The sequence below is a fragment of the Pagrus major genome, chromosome 6, assembly GCF_040436345.1.
Source record: "Pagrus major chromosome 6, Pma_NU_1.0".
Lineage (NCBI taxonomy): Eukaryota > Metazoa > Chordata > Actinopteri > Spariformes > Sparidae > Pagrus > Pagrus major.
The window spans coordinates 3,913,936-3,934,929 of NC_133220.1; the positions used below are offsets into that span (position 1 = coordinate 3,913,936).

At 40.5% G+C, this 20,994-nt stretch overlaps 1 protein-coding gene across 1 annotated transcript in view; it reads left to right on the top strand.

Moving 5' to 3' along the window:
* angpt4 (angiopoietin 4) overlaps positions 1-20,994 on the top strand; it is a 41,634-nt gene that overhangs the window by 15,813 nt on the left and 4,827 nt on the right. The window contains exons 2-3 of the mRNA XM_073467901.1: positions 18,368-18,523; positions 18,599-18,720. Of these exons, the coding sequence (XP_073324002.1) occupies positions 18,368-18,523; positions 18,599-18,720 (278 nt within the window). The remainder of the gene's footprint in view (positions 1-18,367; positions 18,524-18,598; positions 18,721-20,994) is intronic.

Genomic DNA, 20,994 nt, shown 5'->3' on the forward strand with positions numbered 1-20,994 from the left:
ATTGACTGACTTCTTGTGGTAACTAATTGTGGATTTTCTCCTTCCATGCTCAGATTATGAAATCCTACAGGATCCTACATAATTATGCTTACCTCAGAAAAAACAACAACATTAACATTATGTACATTTTTCAAGAGAAACCTCCAGCAGGACAGATTGAAGTTCATGGCGGACCCACTTTGAGCTGCCCTACATGCTCAGTAACAGTGAGCGCACACACATACATACCTTTAAATAACACATGCACAGCCAATAACACACCCATAAACACACAGCCATCTGAACACATTCACACACTCGGGTGGGATTGGAAAGTCATTATTTTGCCATTACTCCGTTTTCTCTGGAGGTCTCATGATAAACAGTCACTGCTTTCAAAATGTCGTCACCTCTCTGCTCCAAAGAAAATGTTAAGTGGAGCTGACAATGTACAGATGTTGAACTGCATCATGTATCTTTATCACACGTAAATATATTTTAGTCACGACTACAAATAAGATTTGTTCTGTGGACTTCAGATGAAACAGAAACACTTGTTCGTTTGGATCTTTATATTTCAAACACGTTAAACGCCGCAGTTCAGATAACGATTGTTTCTAAAGTGGATTAAAGAGATTAACTTCATGCTGTTTAACGCTTCCAGAAACACATTATCTCACACAGCTCCAGCTTCCATGTGTGACTGTAATCAGCCTCTGATCAGAGACAGATCAGTCAAACGGGCGTGTGTTTACTCCACCACAAACTCTGTACGGACACTTTGGATTTACGGTCCTTTCATTTGATGTGCCCCCGCCTCAACACATTCAATTACCTCATTTATGTTGTTTCAGTGGAAAGTTTCACCGCTGCATGGTCCAAATGCTTCAGTGGTGTTTCCCCCACTGTTTTATGCACTGGTTGATATACTACAGTTTATTTATATGGCTGTAAATCCCACTAGTTTTGGTTTCGAAGCTCAGAAGAGTTCATTTAAACTGCCACTGTCAGTTAGACATTCAGTTGCCAGAGCAACTCCCGCTGGCATATCAGTGACAAATCAAATATTGACAAGCATCTTTTATTCACCCACTGACGCTACTCAAAATTAGTTTGGGATATTGGGATATGGGTGCAAGTATATATATATATATATATATATGCATGTGCATGGATATGTAGTAAAAGGCAATTGAAATGAGTCACATTATTTTTGAGGACCAAAAATGTTCACAAAACTCACAATACAAGTTCAGATTTATCACAGAATAAACAATCAAGTAAAACACTAAAATATCCCAACTTCTAAGTGCTGTATCGTAGGCAACTGGACGTGTCTGGAAGACGTTTCACCTTCATCCAAGAGGCTTCTTCAGTTCTGACTAACTGGAGGGGAGCTGAAACACGTCCACTTGCCTACGATACAGCACTTAGAATTACTATGACCTGGATGACTGAGAACCTCCATCAACACTCAGCTTGACTTGGTTTGACTCCACACGCCAGCTCAACGCCGCAGGGATTTGCATTTCCACCACAACAGGGCTGCCTACTCTTTGACTAATGATGCGTTTGTCCTCAGTGGTTGTCAAAGGAGGGTCTGAATACTCTTTATTACTCTGTATTATCGAAGAATAGCTGCCAACAATGCTCTGTTGATTTGATGATAAACTCATTTAGTTTCCCATAAATTCTTAAAAGTCTCACCTTATTTAGTGATTTAAAGCTTTTACTATGAAGCAGCAAAATCAGAAATGTTTTGTATTCACCTGTGGTAACTGAACACAACTCCTGAAACAGGTGAAAGCAAATGTTATGAGACAGTAAAATAAAGCAGATCTCCAAAGTACAAAACAGGAAGCAGGAGAGAAACTGAACTTCAAAACACAAGCTACAAAATTAATGAAAGCTGAAGACTTTTTCTTAACATGAGTGTAGTATCTCAACACAGGCTTGTGTAAGAGGAAGAAGGGGAGTCATCGCGGGTTGGCTGTGGTATCGAGAGGTCACCACAGTCCTTTTGGTGGCGGGGCAGTCGCACTTTGACCCCACTACCAAGAGGGTCCATCTCAAGCTCAAGTCGGAGTGGTAAAACCTGTAATGGAAAAGCAAATCAGTGTGGCATGGTTTGACTTGGCACAGCCAATAGTGCCAGTGGAAGAGACCCAGTGGTTTGTTGCTGGTTGGCACAGTCGTGATGACTCCTGTCACCCCCTGCTTGTTGGGGTTGGCGTGTCTCTGTTAAATGGCCGCATCGTGTTCTTAAACTCATCTGGGACTTCTTGTCTGTTATCAAACATGTTGGATACTTTCACTGTAGTGGTTGAACAAGCCAAATCATCACTTTGGCCCACTTGAAGATGGAAATTACAGTCAGACAAGCCAACTGGCCTCCTACACAACAACGTCTGCTGGTATCGGGCCTAAATTGTCTAAATATAGCAGGGGTTCAACCGAGATGTCCAGTGAAGGAATAAGTCATCATCATGCAAAATGCAGCAGTGGTCAGTGGTTTATCAGAAGCTTTTAGGACTGGAGAGCTACACTTATAACATTAGTGGCTGGAGCGTGTTGTTTGCTTGTAGCAGAGAGCCCCATTGAGCTGTTAGACATTCACACGGCTGAGTTATTTGTGTGGAGGAGGATGTTTTAAGAACAAGCTTTGTCTGTAAAACTATCTTAGAAAGCCAAATCTCTCAAGTCAGGTAACTGGAAATATATTATTGGGTTTTTTCGCAACAGGTTAGAAAGTGTCTTATTCCTTACACTATAACAGCTGGCGATATGAGACCAGTTGTGTGTTCTGGGATGAGTACAGTACACTGTACCAACATCAGAGTCAGCACATCGTCAGCTCAGTGATGTTTGTTTTTACAGTTTAACACACTGAGACCTTTACAGCATCACAAATAAGCGCTGTGGCACCCAACAACTGAGCAGGATTCACGCTGAGAAAAGCATTTCTGTCAGAGCAACCATCACACAGCTGATTCACACTTATGAAACTTTTTTTTTTTTAACTTATGAAAAGCAATTTTTCAGATTTACGTCCCATTTGGTTCAGTTATCAGCTAACATCTCGTTAAAGGGCCAGTTCACCCCAAAATCAAAACATACTTTGCGTGATATGTAAATTTCCTCTCACCTGGAGTGCTGTTTATCCATCCTGATCGTTTTGGTGTGAGTTGCAGAGTTTTGGAGATATCAGCGTAGAGATGTCTGCCTTCATTCCAGTATAATAGAACCAGATGACCCTCGGCCTGTTCTGCTCAAAGCGTCCAACTATTTGAAAAATTCAACAGCAATGTCTCTTTCCAGAAATCATGACCCAGTCACAGACCGTGTTGCGAGCAGTTTTACGTAGAAACTATTTCTTCATGTGTCACCACGCAGAAGCAAACATGCGTCTACTCGTGAATAAGAGGCGAGATAACGAACCCCTTGATTCCAGTAAATGGAGCGTAGCGTCATGCCTGGTGTTGTTGACTTGCTAGGACTGTTTATTTTATCATTTCTCCTTGATTTTTGTGCCTCTACTGTGGTTGAGAGGGCTACGTCGTTTTGAGCGTGTACAGGGTGTATTATTGTGAAGATGCACTATGTCGTCTGACTACCTGTCTGGCTTGATCTGAAAACTTGGCATGTATTCTCTGCGACCTTATTGCGGCCGTAATGCACCTCTTATCCATGACTAGATGGACACTTCCCTCTAAAAAAAAAACTAAAAGCTTTCTCTCCTAAATTCAGTTTCACATCCCAAAAAGAGAAGATAAGTAAATAGGAAGTTTGCCAATAATGTCTTTGTAAATAAAAACATACCAATGACGGCAACGATAAGACGAGCTCCAAACCTCAAGTTAACTGAGGTGGCATTTCAGTACTTCAGCTCTTTTACTGTGCTGCTGGCCATTCAGTGTTTGTTTATGTGAGTCTGAGAGAGGAATCTCTCCTTTTGGCCCGCCGCTGCTCGTTCCCTCCGAGCAGCCGGGTCAAAGCACTCAGGCACAGTTTGGGGGAAGCCAGCACCATCTGAATTGCAAAGAAAACAGAAAATCCACCTCAGGCTCAGTTCTAACTTTATGATAACACATAATTAATCGGCTGGAATCTGCTGGCGCAATCAAATGTAGCCTTAACCCGCACCTCCATGTAATTACAAGCTCAGGACAGAGTATGAAGTGAGTTTTGGGGGGAAAGTTTCTCCATATGAACAAACAACTGAGAGGAAGTGTTTACAGCGTCTGGGCAGAAATTGTTGACATGTTTTGTGTATTGAATTTTTTTGCGTATTGCAGGATGCTCGGTTTGTTGATTTGCTGATGGCAGTGTCTGTAATGAAAGTGTTTCTCTGGAGGGGAAACAAACGCTGTGGAGAGGTTCATCGTCTGTGTTTCACTTGGTAAATATCTCCGGGGAGGTCGCGTCTGGACAGTGAGTGTCAGTATCAAGTGGACATTCAGCCCACAGCGCTGCCTTCTCAAGACTCTGTTAGTGTTCGCTGCAGGCTTAAAGGGTCAGTTCACCCAAATCACAATAATAGATATTTTCCCTATAACCTTCTGGGGACATCTAACTATATCAGACTATTGCCAGAGCAATCTGGGCATGTGCAAAGGCCCCAAGTCCAAATCTTCAAAAAGTCTTTCAAAACAATTCCTTAAAATTGATTGAATTATGAAGTTAACATTACTCTTATAACGTTGCATAAAATTCAGTCTGGCTTTGAAATTTGTTTTTGGAACAAAAAATTGGTCACGCTGTAATGAAACTACAGAACGAAACCATCATGGAACCGATAATGCAAACTGTGCAGCCTCGATGCAGTGAGGCTTACATGGTGTCTGCTCAATAAAAAAAATGCTACCTCCAGAAGTATTAAGTTAAAATTGTTTCTGTTGACGTTACTTTAATCTAATATTGATAAGTGCACGGTCAATAAGATTGGACTCTAAAACAGCGCATTAAGTGCTCAACTGAAGCATGTTGAAAAAATAACAGATTTGTTGCCCGCTGCACCCTGTGCAAGAAAACACTCAAGTTAGGAAGTTTGGGTATAAAGGCAGGAGAGTTGCGTGGGAAGTCAGTAATCACAATTACTGAAGATCATTTACAGACCTCACTGTCAACATCTTCTATTGAGACTTTGGTAGAAAGAGATCAACAGTTTCCACTGAGTTCAAGTTTGTTTTTAAAATTGTACCAGGAAACTTTGGTTGCTGTTGGTTGCTCCTCCAGCTGCAAATGTGAGTCAGAGCTCATTGCTTCATGCAAATGTTATTTAAAATGAAGCAATCGTATTGGCTGAAAACATTAAGAATTCATGATTGAATTGAAATTTTGTCCTATTGACTTTTTCCTCTGAAGCGAGAACTGACATAACGGAAATAAAAGATTTATTTTAGTGAACAGAGTGTCTGGTGTGACAGTCCACTGCAGTTAAACTCTGTACTTGAGGCTGACAGGTGTATTATATATCCACAAATCTGTCTTCCTGCAGATTTAATGAACTGCGCTTAGATAAACGTGCTGATTTGTTGTCTGATGCGTCTTGGGATCAGGTGAGGGTCTGGGAGTGAAATCCATCCATTGGCTGTTGTGGTAAAACAAACAGTCGTCTCTCTGACCGACAGACCACCAACGTTTTATGAGTAAACAAGGAATAAACAAAATGCTTCGGAATAAACAAGCATATGGGACGACCGCACAGTGATAACAGCTACAAAGAGATATGTGATTATTTAGATGTCATACTGTAAGTCGCCATCTTTGTCTGCATCTTACACAACTTTTCAACAGTTGTTTTAATAATTAATGAGCTCCGATAGACCAGTGAAGAATTTCTCAGGTTTGCACTATTAATTTTAGCACAGTTTCAGAACAAGCATCTGAAAATAGGCTCAGGATGTGATAGTGTAACATTTTAATCCAAAGTCGTAAATCTTTATCACTACAGCCTCACCTAATCTATCCTGCAGAGAACATCCTTCATGCCGAGCATCACGAATACCTGGTTTTCTGTTTTACATCCAAGTGATGATGTCAACATACGTCCAGTATTGAATGTAAGCAGCTAAAAAACACACACCAGCTCCCCACTGTGTACAAATCCTCAACATTTTTCATGGAGAGTTTAATGGGAGTTTTTTATGGTCATCGGTTACACTCCGATAACAGTTTACATTAAACAAATACTGAACATGCACACATATGGCTCTGGAGAATGTGGGTTACCTTCAACATGTTTTGGACCTCACACGACTACATGTGAAGCCATCAACAAGATTTACAAGATTTAGTTTAAAATACTGCAGAAATAGACACATAATAGACACATAACCCAAATAAGCCCTGAACGACGATGACTCGTGTCCTTTTAGACTCAAAGTTTCTATGACTCTCATTTCCTCGAATCTGTGAAAGAAATCTGACTCAGCAGGAGTTCGACAGAACATCTGACAAAACCATCAGTTAGCACAAAACTGTGTGGCTCCAACAAACATCTTTACTCTCCTCTGCTTCACAGACTGACACAGAGTTACATAAAGTTACATAAAACACTTTACAGGACAAAATGTACAATACTTTTTAACACATATAGTGTATATATACCTTTTATAAGTATTCTTGCACGGTAACAATTTCTTGCTCATTCCAAAAGTCGAAAGTCAGTAAACAATATACTATAAAATGTTTCCTCATATTTCTCCTCTTGCCCTTCTGTCAACTGTTAAATAGTAAAAAGTCCTAAATTTAACATTAATGTTTACTGAACCAATTGCATGATTTTTCTCATTATGTGACCTTCACAGCAGACACCACTAGTTTAACATTTTTAGTTTATTCTGAGCTTTTACTATTCAAATCGGCCACCAATTGGTGCCATAAATCAGTGTAAGTGATGCTCTGAGGTTTGTTTGGGAGAAACTGGAGTTCATGTCTGAACAAAGAATTCAGCGTCCATATTGTTTGATTGATCTCATGGAAGTACACTGCAATAGAGTGAAAAACAAAATCAGGACAGCAGCAAACTCAAAGTCCAAATGAGTCCAGCCCAGTCGCAAGAATAATATCTTTGCATTTTATCTTTCTTCCAACCACCAAGATGTTTAATGTCTACGTTTCCTACATTTCAACATTTCTCAGTACAGGCAGAGTGACATAGTCCAGTTCTTCACTTGGAGCAGGAGAGATCAGAGGGTGGTTAGATAGCCAAGTTAACTGTGAGTCAATTGCCAGGAGACAGAGCTGTTTGAGACCAACTTGAGACCATTGTATGCAGCATTTCTTCAGGCAGTAAAAGCACCCAAACCCACTGACTTTTGTGACTAAATCCAACCAGACCTTAACCACAGCACAGTCACAACACAATACTGAAATGTAGATATATAACATATTCATGGTTTGCAGAAACATACAATGCCAATACTTAATCTGCTGATTGGGTTGCTGTTAAAATCAGGGCCCATTGTTCTGTGTCTCCAGGAGCCATTTTGGGGCCTTGAGCCAGACTTTGAGACCCGACACATAAGATGACAAACAGCCGAGAGGAGACTGTAAGTGAGATTTATCTCCTGTTCAAAAGGCCACCGAATTAGTTAGCAGAGCAGACAGCCTGTTATCAGCTGGACAGAGATATAATACTCCTCCTCAGTGTGTGTGTGTGTGTGTGTGTGTGTGTGTGTGTGTGTCTGTCAGAGAATGACCGAGAGTGAATGGTGGTTCATTTTGTTTTCAAATCCCAGTTTAAAGAGTCATTCATCTCTCTACAGCAGTGAGTTGGCATTGTGGGAGATTTCAGTTGCCATAGAAGTAGACAAGCTGAGGGACAAAGGGAGGACAGACTGATAGAGGGGTGGAGGAGATGAAGAGGAGGATGAGGAGAAGAAAGAAAGAAAGAAAGAAAGAAAGAAAGAAAGAAAGAGACCAAAATACTGTGGAGAGACGGAGAGAATTTGGGCATGGAGGAGGATGGATGGAGAGAAAGGGTAGAGCAGTAAGTAGTGAAGGAGTGTAAAGATGGTGGGTGAGATATCAGATGAATAACAGATGAACATGAGGAGGTGAGAGTAGTGAAAAGGGGGGAGAGAGGGGGAGTAAAAGAGGGAGAGATTCCCAGTGACTTGTGGCCGAGCGCCAAACTGACCAAAACCACGCAGGGCTTCTTGGAAAATCTCTACTTGTTCTTTCTCATTCTCCTCTCTCTCTCTCTCTCTCTCTCTCTCTCTGACACTCCCTCTGTCCACACACACACACACACACTCGTGTACAGCAAACACACACACACACACACACACACACACACACACCGTGGCATGCGGCCAAGCACCACAGCCACCGAGGGGTTCAAACATTCCCTTTTTATCGGCCTTAAAACCAGTGATTTCAAAACTTTCTCTCTCGGCTCTTTGGGGACAGCAGGTAGTCAAAACCCTGAATGCAATCAGACATATGAAAGTCTTTTTATTTTCCTTTTTATGCTTTTAAGACTCTGGGGGATATATTTGACTTTTTTTCTGCATAGTTTGACTTTGAAGAGAAGCAGAACTGATTGGGTCAGTGAGAGTGAAGGAGAGGACCAGATCCAAACCCAGGACGTTGTAGTTAAGATGAGATGAGATAAACCTTTATTGATTCCTGGAGGGGAAAACTTTAGATGCTGCTGCGGCACAGGGACAGATAACTTACAGATACATTGAGAAAAGTTAAAAAAATAAATGATTAGATAAATATGTAGAATAAATATAGAATTAAAAATAGAAACTATAGAGCAAATAAACTCAAAATTTCAGACTGCTATGGAAATTTCAAACACATCAGGGTTTGGTTTTATGCCCTGACAACTGTCATTTACATTTTCACTACCTCTGTTTTACTACAACAGCTCAGAAAAACAAGATAAACCCAACATCTTGTCTTTCTGCACACAAGATAAGTGGCAGTAGGCTAGCTGTGTCGTTCATGGCACGGCGAGTGAGAGAGAAATGCTGGGAAAAAACAATCCTGCTTTTGATTTCCATGATGGGAATTGTAGACTCATTTTGATCAATTTTAGATTTAGAGTTTAAATCATGACATGCCTATAAAGTACAACAATAGCGCTATACTGTCTCAATTGTATTAATGAAGTGACGTTAAATATTTAGCACAAATGGACCCTCAGAAAAAATATGCTGCAAAATGAAAAGCTAATTCTTGAACAAACTAGGTGCTATGAGTCCCGTTGGTTCTGACTCTTTATTGATTAATAAGGGACATCTTGTCCAACAGGACGGGAATGTTAAGATGATCACACAGGTTGTTACAGGTCATAAACAAAACAAACTTTATTTGAAAGATAAAATGAGAGCAAAAGTTAAAAAAGTCCTGAAAACTCTCTCAGTGGCCACTTTATCTGCACCTCTCTAATACTGTCAGAACTGCCGGGATTCTTGGTGTAATGGATTCAACATGCTTAATCACTTTATTCAATTAGTGAAAACACATCTGCTCCCCAAGTTTTATAAAAGTCAAGCCAGGCAGAGTTGTAGTTAAGTTTTGAATGTAACGTAAGCTTAAATGATTTCAGATGTAATCTTTGTGATGACACGACCCTCAGGGCTTCTCACATGACCGCTTTTAAAATCTTTGGAGGTGTGTTAAGTGTCCGTCTGCCCTTTTACCTGAATGATTAACTCGTCTCATAAAGAAATGAAAGCCTAACAGACGCATTTAATCATCATTAGCAATCAGAACAGTAATTTCTGCTCTCTCACAAGCCACATTAGTAGTCTCACTCTCACTTCCTCTTTCCATCACTGTCTGTCTTTCTTCTCCACAGAGAACCGAAACATCTCCGACCACAACCACTGTTTCTTCTTGTTTTACCAAACTCACTTCTACCACACTGTCTATCATCCAGTCAGTGACTCCATCATCGAGTGGCGTCCGTCCAGCACCATCTGTTCAAACACGCTGACAGAGGAGCGCTATGACAACACCGGTCATTAATACTTCATTAAACGTCGGCTTTATTTATTGTCACAGTAAATAGATTAGGACATACAGGTAATGTTACAGACGTGTCTTTCAACAGAGACTTAAACGTCTCTTTCTGTGTAGTTCAGTGAGTGAACGTACTGTTCTGTACAGTAAATTAACCGCCGCTGCAGTCCATTTATTTATCCTACACTTCTCCTGCAGCCTGTTCTCCTGAATCACATTTGTAATCCAACCAAACTATCTCTCTGTTTGCATTCTTTCACTGGTTTTAAAACCCTCTTTCTACATAAGAGCATTAACCTCCTGTCGGCCATTTTCGCACATTTTCCTTGAACCAGACGGTCACTCAGCAGGACAAGTTATAACCCCGAACTAAAGCAATAATTCTCAAATAACATATTTCCTAACCAGCCATTACTCACCGTGCTGTGTCTTTGCCCTTGGATGAGCATTAATGACTTGATTTCACCACAGAGCTATTTTCTGTGACTCTGTAACTAGAGACCCGGTCTCTAAGAGTCTGGCAGGATGAATGAAACAGGTCCATGTTAGTGAAGAAAATGTGAAATTGTTATGTTAATTTGTTTTGTCTTAAATTAAACTGATAAAAGAAAGAAGACAAATGTTGCTTTTAACACTAAATCTCTCAAGTGAGGAGAATCATGTGTCAGAGATCTTAAGATGCCTCCTTAAGCTCTCCTATAACACAATACACTGAGCTTGGAGTGGGTCCACACCCATCTTCCAACTCGTCCGTCATCATGATCTCAACTACACCCGTAAAGTTTCATGACTGCATCTTGCACTGTTGTGACGCGATGGCTCTGTCAAAATCACCAAGACACCAAGACATAAAAACATCTGTCAAGATACTCAAAACTGTGTCAGTAGTGTCACGTTGTGTAACGAGGGAGTGATTTTGGTTGCAGATGGTAGAAACCTGTTTGGAAACACTGACAAACACATTTCAGATTCACACTTCATGGGACCTTTAACCTGGTTTACTCACATACATGAAGTATTTCAACACAAGAGCAGTAAAGTACGTCGCCATGCACCCTCTATGAAACAAATAAGGGACAGTTACATTTTACAACAAACACACACAGTCGCCTTAAAAATGTGCATCTGCACACTTGCACAACTACACACACACACACAAACCGCTGTGTTGACTTAGCCCATCTGGTCCTGATTGTGGTGAGATGATTGAGATGTTTGTCGTGGCTGTAGTCGTGACCCGGCAGCCTGAGACACACACACACATATATATACATTGTGGATTGTCACATTTACTGACACACACTCACTCATTCATTCATTCATTTACTCATGAACAGAGCTGTAACGCTCACTGTTGGTCATCGAACACACAACAGACAGTTAGAAGGTCATTACAACATACACTAACATTGTAACATGTGCAAACTATACTTGCCTTACACTATATTACAGATTTAAATGTTTTCTTTTCTTTTCTTTTCTTTTCTCATCTGTTCCCCTCATGTGCCTGTTTATTTCAGAGTTGGTGTCCCTGGCGGGTATTGAATCAGTTGTCTTGGCTGTGAATTATTCTCTTTTAAGACTTTAATGTGAATCGTGATGCAACAAAATAAAAAGCTGACTGGGGATGAATAGTTTTAAACATCCTCAGGAAATATTTAAAGTTTGCTACAGCTGGATTTGATTTAAACTAAATGAACCAAACCTTGTTTTAAATTCTTTAGACAGATGTAAAATGTTATTGCAGATCAGTGAAATAACTCAGAAGTGGATGTAGACTGTGAAGCAGTTGTCTTGGCTGTGAGTTGATCACTTTGAGACTTTCATGTGAATCATGATGCAACAAAATAAAAAGCTGACTGAGCATAAATAGTTTAAACTTCCTCAGAAAACTTTTAAAGTTTGCTACAGCTGGATTTGTTTTAAATTTTGACCGATCAGTGGCTGCAGACCGTCGAGCCTGAGATTTCAATCTTGAGCTGGGTAACAGCAGTTAACACTCAAGGTCCTCTTACTGGCTTTTTCTAGGGTTTTAGACCATATCACAGTAAAAATGCTCAGAACACCTGACAGTTTCAACATCTATAGTCTCAGGACAACTGACCAAACGTCATCTGCTGATGAAGACAGTGATACGCCCACCACAGTCTAATTTGTCCCATCACAGTATCATAATGTACCAAAAGATTTTTTCACTTCTCGTAATAGCATTAAAGATTTCCAACATTTTTTTGTGCTGTTGCTTCAGTAAATCGTCTTTCATTCGCAGCCAGTCGACACTGACTATTGACTTGTGTTTACTTTGTATAGCCAAAGCTGTATAACACTGTGAGGTCTAGATTAATTACCAGGCGTCAGAGCCAAAGCTCAGTGGTGTATTTTATTATTTCCTTCACTTTATATCATCTACAGAGGTGCACCAGATTGATGCATTTAACTTTAAGATGAGCAAAGCTTTTCGTCCGGGGGAGCATGTCTCCGGACCCCCCAGGAGGGTCGTAGGTCCACCCACCGTACTGTAGTCTCACAAAATCCTGTGGGAAACACTAAAGTCAGATTATGAAATCTAGTCAGTAAAGTATCTGTCCACCGGCTGCAGGAGGTAGAAACAGTAGCAACATGGTGACGGTCAAGTCTTGCAGAAGTCACAGGTGGACAGGTGGATTAACAGAAAAGGAAAGAAGGAACATTTTTTGTCAATCTTTGTGTTTTGTCAAGTATTGATTATTTTACCACTCCGGGCCTGTGACAGTGATTTAAAAGGGGCCATGTGAGAAGTTTAGAGGTGAAATATCTCTTTGATAAATAACTCATAGACATCAGAAACATGTGACAGGGACCTGAAGCAAAGCAAAACAATATATTGTATTTTACTAATGTATCAAATGTGTTTTGTATAAATTATTAACTAACTAGTAACTAAGGACTAAGGTCACTAAGGTGGAGTAGCAGAAAATGTAAATACTTAATACATAAAAGTACTTAAGTACGATACCTGAATAAATGTACTGGCTGGTGGACATGTTAGAGGTTAGAGGCACAATAACAAATACACATTTATCATATTTAATTTAACCCATTAATCAGACTTTATTCAGAGTTTTACACAATGTAACCGGACATGTTTGACAAAAAGGTAGTTCCACTGACACTGGGGGGCGCCAACAACAGGAAGAAACTTGTAAGAGCTAACTGAATGTCCGAGTGTCCGGTGTGTGTGTGTGTGTGTGTGTGTGTGTGTTTGGTGTGTGTGTGTGTGTGTTTCTCTTGTGACCACACATGAGTCAGCCTCCACTCTGCTGGCTGTAGATTGTAGGAGAACATGTTGTAACAGAAGATTTGATTCAATCATGATTTTTTTGGGAACATCTTTGTTTGTGTTTGGCCCACTTCAGATTCAGAGCCCTCATACTGCCGTCCTGTGGGAACGAGATTCAAAATAACAGAACTAACTTGAACCCACGCCACTGCTTTCCCACTCCTACCTCGCTCATAAATTTAGTTTTCCCATAAAAAGCATTAAAAACTACTTTAGCACCAAAGTAAAGAAAGTGAAAGTGATCTGTTTCTTGTTTTATTCTCCTCATATAAACACTGGACATGAACTTACGTGAGAAGAACAGATTCATAAATGTATGCTATAAAAAAAAGATAGAAATGGATGTCTGGTGTTCTGATGAGTCACTAAACTTTTAATTTTGAGGAAAGTTCTGACTGACCAAACTATCCACACAACCACTTTAACCCTGATTTAACCAGACCCCTAACTGTTCCCTGGCAACCCACACAGGAGGCCCCCTCATTCTGACACCTCTCCACTAATGCATGTTTATAGGTCCTGTGTTTGTGCATGTGCTTGTATTTCAGGCCCGTGTTTGTGAAAAGAAATAACAACAGAGTGAAAAAAATCATTTCTGTGTGAAGGGATTAATAAAGTATGTCAAATACTGACGCACTGGGACGGTGGTCGACCCGTCCAACAATCCCAAAGTGTCGGTATTTGACAGGTTGAAATTCAAAAGTCAACTTTTCTTACAAATAGGACTGTTTCAAGCTGTATCACCACGTCTTGTATTTCTATAGTGATGCTGCTGATTAAAATATAGAAAGTGTGTTTAAAGTTGTGGCTTGAACTACAAAAATAAGACCAATGTCCCCCAATGCTGATGGAAATTTGTGTGTTTTGTAGTCCATAAAATATTTCTGATCAACGCTGCAGCATTCTCCTAAACAACTGAAGTGGCTAGGGTCTTGTTTTAAAAAGTAAAAAACAACCAAAAAAAAGCATAAATGGCTCCATACAGCTCGTCCGGTGTAATGCAAGTCTCCAGTAGCCCTGAGATCCCAAATTGATTTGAAAAGATGTTATTTACACCCCAGAATCATTTAAGAAATAGAAACTGCTCATTACCAGTCAGAGATGAAGCAATTCTTCGCACACCTCAAGATAAGTTCAAACAGGTGGGATGCAGAGAGTGAAAGAGAAGAGGAATTAAGGTTTTTGAGGTTTAATGGAGACTCAGAGAGTCTAAAAGTCCGGCACCATACAGAGCAGTTTCCCTGCAGTGAGTCAAGTGGAGCGCTGCTCAGAAAACGAAGCCTCAGGCTGTTGGCTTGTTCTGCTGCTTCATAATGCTCTGAGATTCAGCCAAAACATCTGGACGCTCTGATACTTAGAGACACGCTGCAATAATACAACAAGCTCATGAGGTTTTTCCAAGAATATTATATCATTGTTTAAGCTGAAGGCTTTCAAGTGATGTGATAAAAAGATATGAATTGAACTGAAACAGGATCAGTTGTCGCTCATTATAAAATCCATCAATTTCACACATAAGTCAGTTTCCAGGTGTTTGGGAGCACAACTGCACATGTTTAAATCCCTCAGTGTCTCCAGAGGATCTGTGTGACTTCTTGTAAAAGTCTTCAAATGAAACTGCAAGTTTAAAATGAAACACTTCTGTTGCTTTGGAGTTAGAAAGAAGTAAGTTTACCAGACTTCTGTAGGTGCTCCTCAGGTCTGCAGCAGGCTTCAGGCTACTACCAGGATACTGTGGATAATGTAGTAATGTAATGTGGATTTACTTTGTTGGTAAAAACATAGTGTTAGGTGACTAAAAGGTCATCTGACCAATCCGCCCTGCTGATCTTGGTTTTATTTTCCAGTTTTTTTTCAGGATCATAAGGAATGTCTCGACACCCCTCTGTCCAAGTGAGGAGTAAAACTTAGTGCATAGCAAAGCACACAGGGCTCTAACAGGGGTTTGCAACAGCATCCGACAGAAACTGTCCAGGCTGAAAGTCAATGCAGCGGAATGATTCAGTTTCTGTTGGCATCAGAGGGCAATTTAAGGAATGGCACCACCTTTTTCTGTTTGCTCTCTGCAGCTCAGCCTCTCTCTGCTGCATTTCTTCGGCCATATACTCTGGCTCGAATAAGTACTGTTGAACCATCCATAACATCCTCTGCACTTCAATTTTGGGATGCTATTTTTGCTGTTGGAGAATTAGCTCGTTTGCTTTTCTTTAATGGCAGTGTGCACCCTGAGATGAGAAACCCAAGCTGTAAAAACCTGCAGTTCTTCCACGACACCGACCACGTCACTGTGCACATCAGTGACAGCGCTGGTTAAGGACGAACAACAGATTTGTCAGTCAGTAAAGCACTGACTAAACTCTGCCTGGATCTTCTTATGTTCTCACTTTGTTGCTGCTCGGGACGCTTTACCAACCCAAAATGTGGCTATTTGACGTCCTGGGAATGAGACTCATCAATCAACTTTGACCACAAATGTCCTTCAGAGGGAGACTTTTTACTGTGATACTCTGAGTACATGTAAGAGCCTGTACTCTATTACTTTTACTGGAGTAAAGAGGTTGAATCAGTACTTCTACTTTTACCACAGTCTTTTTTTACACAAGTATCTGAACTTCTACTGGAGGAAACAATTTGTGCATTTTTTCCACCTCTGTTTTGCACTTAACATAAACATGGTTCATATTTAGCACTTTTCCCAAACACCCACTCCGTCTCTTACATGCCGTCCTCGGTGGAGTCACTCCAGTCCGGAGCTGCCAGCTCAGATCCTGACACACTCCAGCGACCCACCATGCACTTGTTACCCCAGATCTCTATCAGTGCTACTTGCCTGTGCGTCAGTCTTGTTATCGGGGCTGTTTGGTGACCCAGCTCCCTCCCACCTCCCTCTGTGAAGTCACCCAGAGGGCCAGATCACAGCGAAGCCAACATGTGGTTTGAGTTAGCGTCTCAGCAACAAGCCCTCCATACGTGGGGCTGTCTGCGTAGCTCGCTGGTCAGCTTGTGTAGTTTATGTGTGTGTGTTTGTGTGTGTGCATGCTTGTATGAATGTATGCCAGTTTCTGTCTGTGTGAAGAGGGTGTGTGTGTGTGTGTGTGTGTGTGTAGCTCTAATTCTGCAGCAGGAAATAAGGGTCAATTAAAGAGTCAGCACATTGTGTCTCTGGAGACTCAATGAAAAAATAACAAAAGACCAAAAAAGAACCTGCTGAACTTTTCTTGTTTGTTTCAATTATTCTCATTTTTTTTCCTTCTTTTTGGATCTTAAATATTTATTTGTTCTCGATCACTAACAACATTTTGTGTTCATGCCGTGTATTCAAAGCAATGCTGCAGTTATTTTGTGCCTCTATCCCCCCCTTGTCTCTGTGCTGGTTGGACTGAGCAGCAGCCAGGTGGAGATTTTGGCTTTCGTCAAAGTTTATCTGCGCAGCATCTCAGGAAGCAAAGCAGGAGGGAGAAACGAACCAGCTCGTTCCAGCTATTTTCTCCTTGTTTGATTATTTGATTAACTTTCTGTCCTTGTTCCAGGTTAGCGCAATTTACTCGCTCACACAAAAGTCCCTCCAAGAGGCCACTTTGATTCGTATCTCTGCACTCGTAAAATCATTTTCTGATTGAACAGAGCGATGCTTGTTTTAATCTGAAGCTGAATTGAAGCAGACTAAACATAATAACTCTTGAGTAACTTTAATTGAGTAGTGAAAATGAGTAATAGTGCCGTCAGCGTGCATGAAGAATGATGCACATGATAAAGTCAATCAGCGGGGATAAGATCAGCAGTTGAAAGGAATAAAACCATGAAAACATAACGCTGGTGAAACCGGAGGATTAGTCAGCACTTACGAAAAACGAGTCAGCTGTCGGCCTTCAGCAGTCAAAACAAACACATTTAAATCAAACTGAAATGGCTCTTTGGGTCTTTTGTGTTTAATTTCTGAAACTAGTGAACAGATTTAATTGAAATTGAAATTGGTTGCGAGATATTTGACTTATTTAAACGTTTCCCCTCTTTTCTTATGAATTACTGCACTTACTTTGTTGAAAGAAATCTGACACATATCTCAGGTGTTTCTCTCGTGATTCTCTTGATATAATGAGACAAATCTAGGTCCAGGTGTAGGTGATAGTTTTCTAAACATTTTCTTTTCATAAAATTATCCTAGAGGATTGTGTCAGCGTCTGTGTGACGTTGGATCAGACAATTTTAGGTTGTGATCGATCTTGGAGGTGTCGTGATCTGCTTTTTGTCTAAACGTTGATTAAATATATATGAAAGGTTTAAATAACAGCTGTAGACTACTTCATCTAAAAACATAAAGTTCATGAGGGTAAGTTATTGATATGATATTAAAGAAAGTTTAACTTGGAGAATGTGTCACCTGAAAATGACGTGACTTCCTCTGTTGGAGTTATTGAAACTGCAGAAACACTCTGAGTGATGCTACAGAGTGGAGCCTCTTCCCTCAGAAAAGATCTTTGTACCAAAACTTCTGCTCCTCAAACTGAAAATAAGCGTGATGATTAAATAGTTTTGTGTTTGGATTCATTTAAGAAAAGTGATATTTAGCCGACTCAGATGTGATCCGGCCTGAACTTCGCTCCCAGTGACTCATCAAACAGTCCGGTTGGTTACTGGTCGTCCCACTGGGACCAATTTGTTTGTTGGTGCAGTGATATATTTATCAAGTCTCTGTGCTTCTCAGTGGCGCTGATATCCTGAAGTCGTGGAGTCTGAGAGATGGATACACGGCTGCATGGATGGATTATTTATTTATCAGGGGTTGAAGGTCACAGCATGGCAGTGCGAGCTGGCATCGGGTGATATTCCCAGAGATGTAGAGACCTGCAACTTTATATACCAGACCTCCTGACATGTTTGATTTGGTAAACCTGATGCACTGAGTGGGAGGTTTCTGTGCTCACAATGAAGTATTTCGATGCTGAGCTTCTGGAAAGCCTCAACAGAACTCATTTCATTGAGTGTACACTGTGGAAAGAAAGAAAAATCCTGAAACATGTCATCTGTCTTGTTTCTTTCTTTGCAGACAGTTTTATTCTCTGTTGCGTTTATCTTTTTCATCCACAGTTGGAGAACGTCATTCAGAAGAAAATGAAGCCGAACGTTGCTAACATACCGCCGCACGTCGTCCACAACCAAACAGCCACCATGCTGGAGATCGGAACAAACCTGCTCACGCACACAGCGGAGCAGACTCGCAAACTCAACGTGGTGGAAGCCAAGGTAACGAGCCGCTATTGTCATTATCTCGTCACTTGAAAGCAGATCGTCTGGATTTAATGTCTTGTCCTCCACCAGGTGCTGAACCAGACGTCTCGTATAGAGATCCAGCTTCTGGAGAATTCTCTGTCGACCAACAAGCTGGAGAAGGAACTGCTGCTGCAGACGACTGAGATCAGTCAGCTGCGAGCCAAGAACAGGTAGAAAAGTTTCCACTATTGAGTGACAGATTCTAACTAAAACTCATTTATTAAAGGTCCCATATTGTAGAGAGATTTACATGTATTTGTGTTATTATAAAGCAGGTCCAGGTTCTATCTAAACTCTGTAAATGTAGCAAAACACTCGGAGAAATGCACACAGCCCATGTTGAGAAACTGTGGCTTCAAACAAGGCGTCAGGACTTCAATAACGTTGCGATGTCACATCTATACATTCACCGCCGCACAGCCACATGGACACTATGAGAAAAATAATGTGTTTTTTTAACAGTATGTATTTAAACATTTCCGAGTGGACACCCAAAATAAAAGTATGAGGAGCGTGATATGGGACCTTTAAATGACTTTCTCCCACTTAGAGCAAAGTGTAATATCACCTTTACACTTGACAAAAAAACACGAACATCTGGCTTTTGTCTGTCAAGTGAATGTGTACAATCAGCATTCATTCCCACGTAAAACTACTCTGCAGTAGTCACGAGTGTTTCTGGGCTCAAGCTCCAATCAACTGATGGAAACACCCAGGTGAACACGCTGATGTGTCTAATTCTGAACATTATTGATACTTCTAACATCTTCTGGGTTTAGTCTGATGATCTGCTGTTTTTCAGGCACATTAGTGATGACAAACGTGACACAAAAAGAAAAAGGCAAACTCACCCTCTGGCAAGGTATAGAAATAGTAAAAAACAGGTATATGAAACAGGTGTACTTGAGTAAATGTACTAAGTTACAGTCCATCACTGTTTTTAAGTCAAAAGACATTTAACAAATCGCGTCAGTTGTTAAAAATCCCCTCCAGACAAGTTTAAAGACATTAATAATTACTCTGCTTTCGAACAATAATTTGTGTCCAATGTTTTTTTTTTCCCACTAAAACATTTAATAACTTCAGTAAAATGACGTCCACCCTCCTCTGACCCAAATATGAGCCTTATCAGTGATTTCACAACTGAACAGTGAGAATATTTGAAACACAAGCAAGTCATTAGAGATGATGGAAATACGTCCACAGCTGTTGCTGCGAGACACAACAATATTTGGAATCACAATATTTTCACTATTTTTCACTGTGAGGTGAACTTGGACGGAGCTCTGAGCGTAAAACATGCCATGAGTCATTATCAAGCGTGTTCTCTGTTTACAGTAACAGATATAATACAAACAGGGTGTGTGTGTGTGTGTGTGTGTGTGTGTGTGTGAGGGAAAGAGGGAAATTATTTTTTAGTGTGTGAGAGATTTTTTATCGAGTGTTTAACTCCTCTCTGTGTCAGTGGATACAAACATATAACTCATGCAGGATATTGGATTTTTGCTCACATCCAGCTCGTCTTGGCTGATTGCAGATGCTGATATTGATATTTTCAGCTCATTATTTTCCACCTAATTGCAGCCAACATCAAGTCTGTCCTGTAGTAGAATGAACAGATTATTATTCCTTCTCTTGTCATGATGGTCAACTGGCAGATTCAGTCAGTGATTCGCATTGTGTGCATGTAATTAAAGCCTTTTTGATCATTTCATCAACTTGTAATAACAAGGAGAGTTTTGTTCGGACTACACGTCGAGGTCTGGTCAGACTTCATAACTTTCAGAGTCGTCAGATCACATCGTCGTCATCACATCACGCGAGCTGTGACACAGGAATGACGCAGGGTTTCTGTCTGTTCAGTTTGTTCTGGTCGTATTTCATTAAAACATAGCTCAGCTGAAGCTGTCGAGCCCATGAGTCGACATCTGCATCAGTAAATTAAATTGCAGCAAATGAAGGTGTAAGGTCTCATTTTGTCACAAAGCATTCCTGAGATAATCCCGGAGGTTTTTAAGAGGTTTCTAAAAGCCTCAGAGGTCGGAAAATGTTCTCAACCGCAAAGCGTTTAATCCTTTAATTTACCTGAAAACTTTAAAAAGGTTGTGACAGCAATGGGCTGCTCTTCAGAGAGCTGCTTCTGATTATTGTGTGAATAATAGTAACCAGAATTTAATGAGGTGGAGCAGGTCTGATGAGCTGTTTCCAATGATCCACTACATGATGACGGCTGCTACAGTGTCGGACTTTCTCTAAACAATCTCATAGATAGAAGAGGACACAGACACAGGTAGCTTTCTAGCTGTTCTGTTACAGACTGCAGACATTACACTGTTTACATCAGTCGATTAGTTGAGCAAAGTCAAATTTAAATAATTAATTTTATCATTATAATCATTTGTCAAGCAAAAACATTAAACATTGTCTGGTTCCAGCCTCATAAA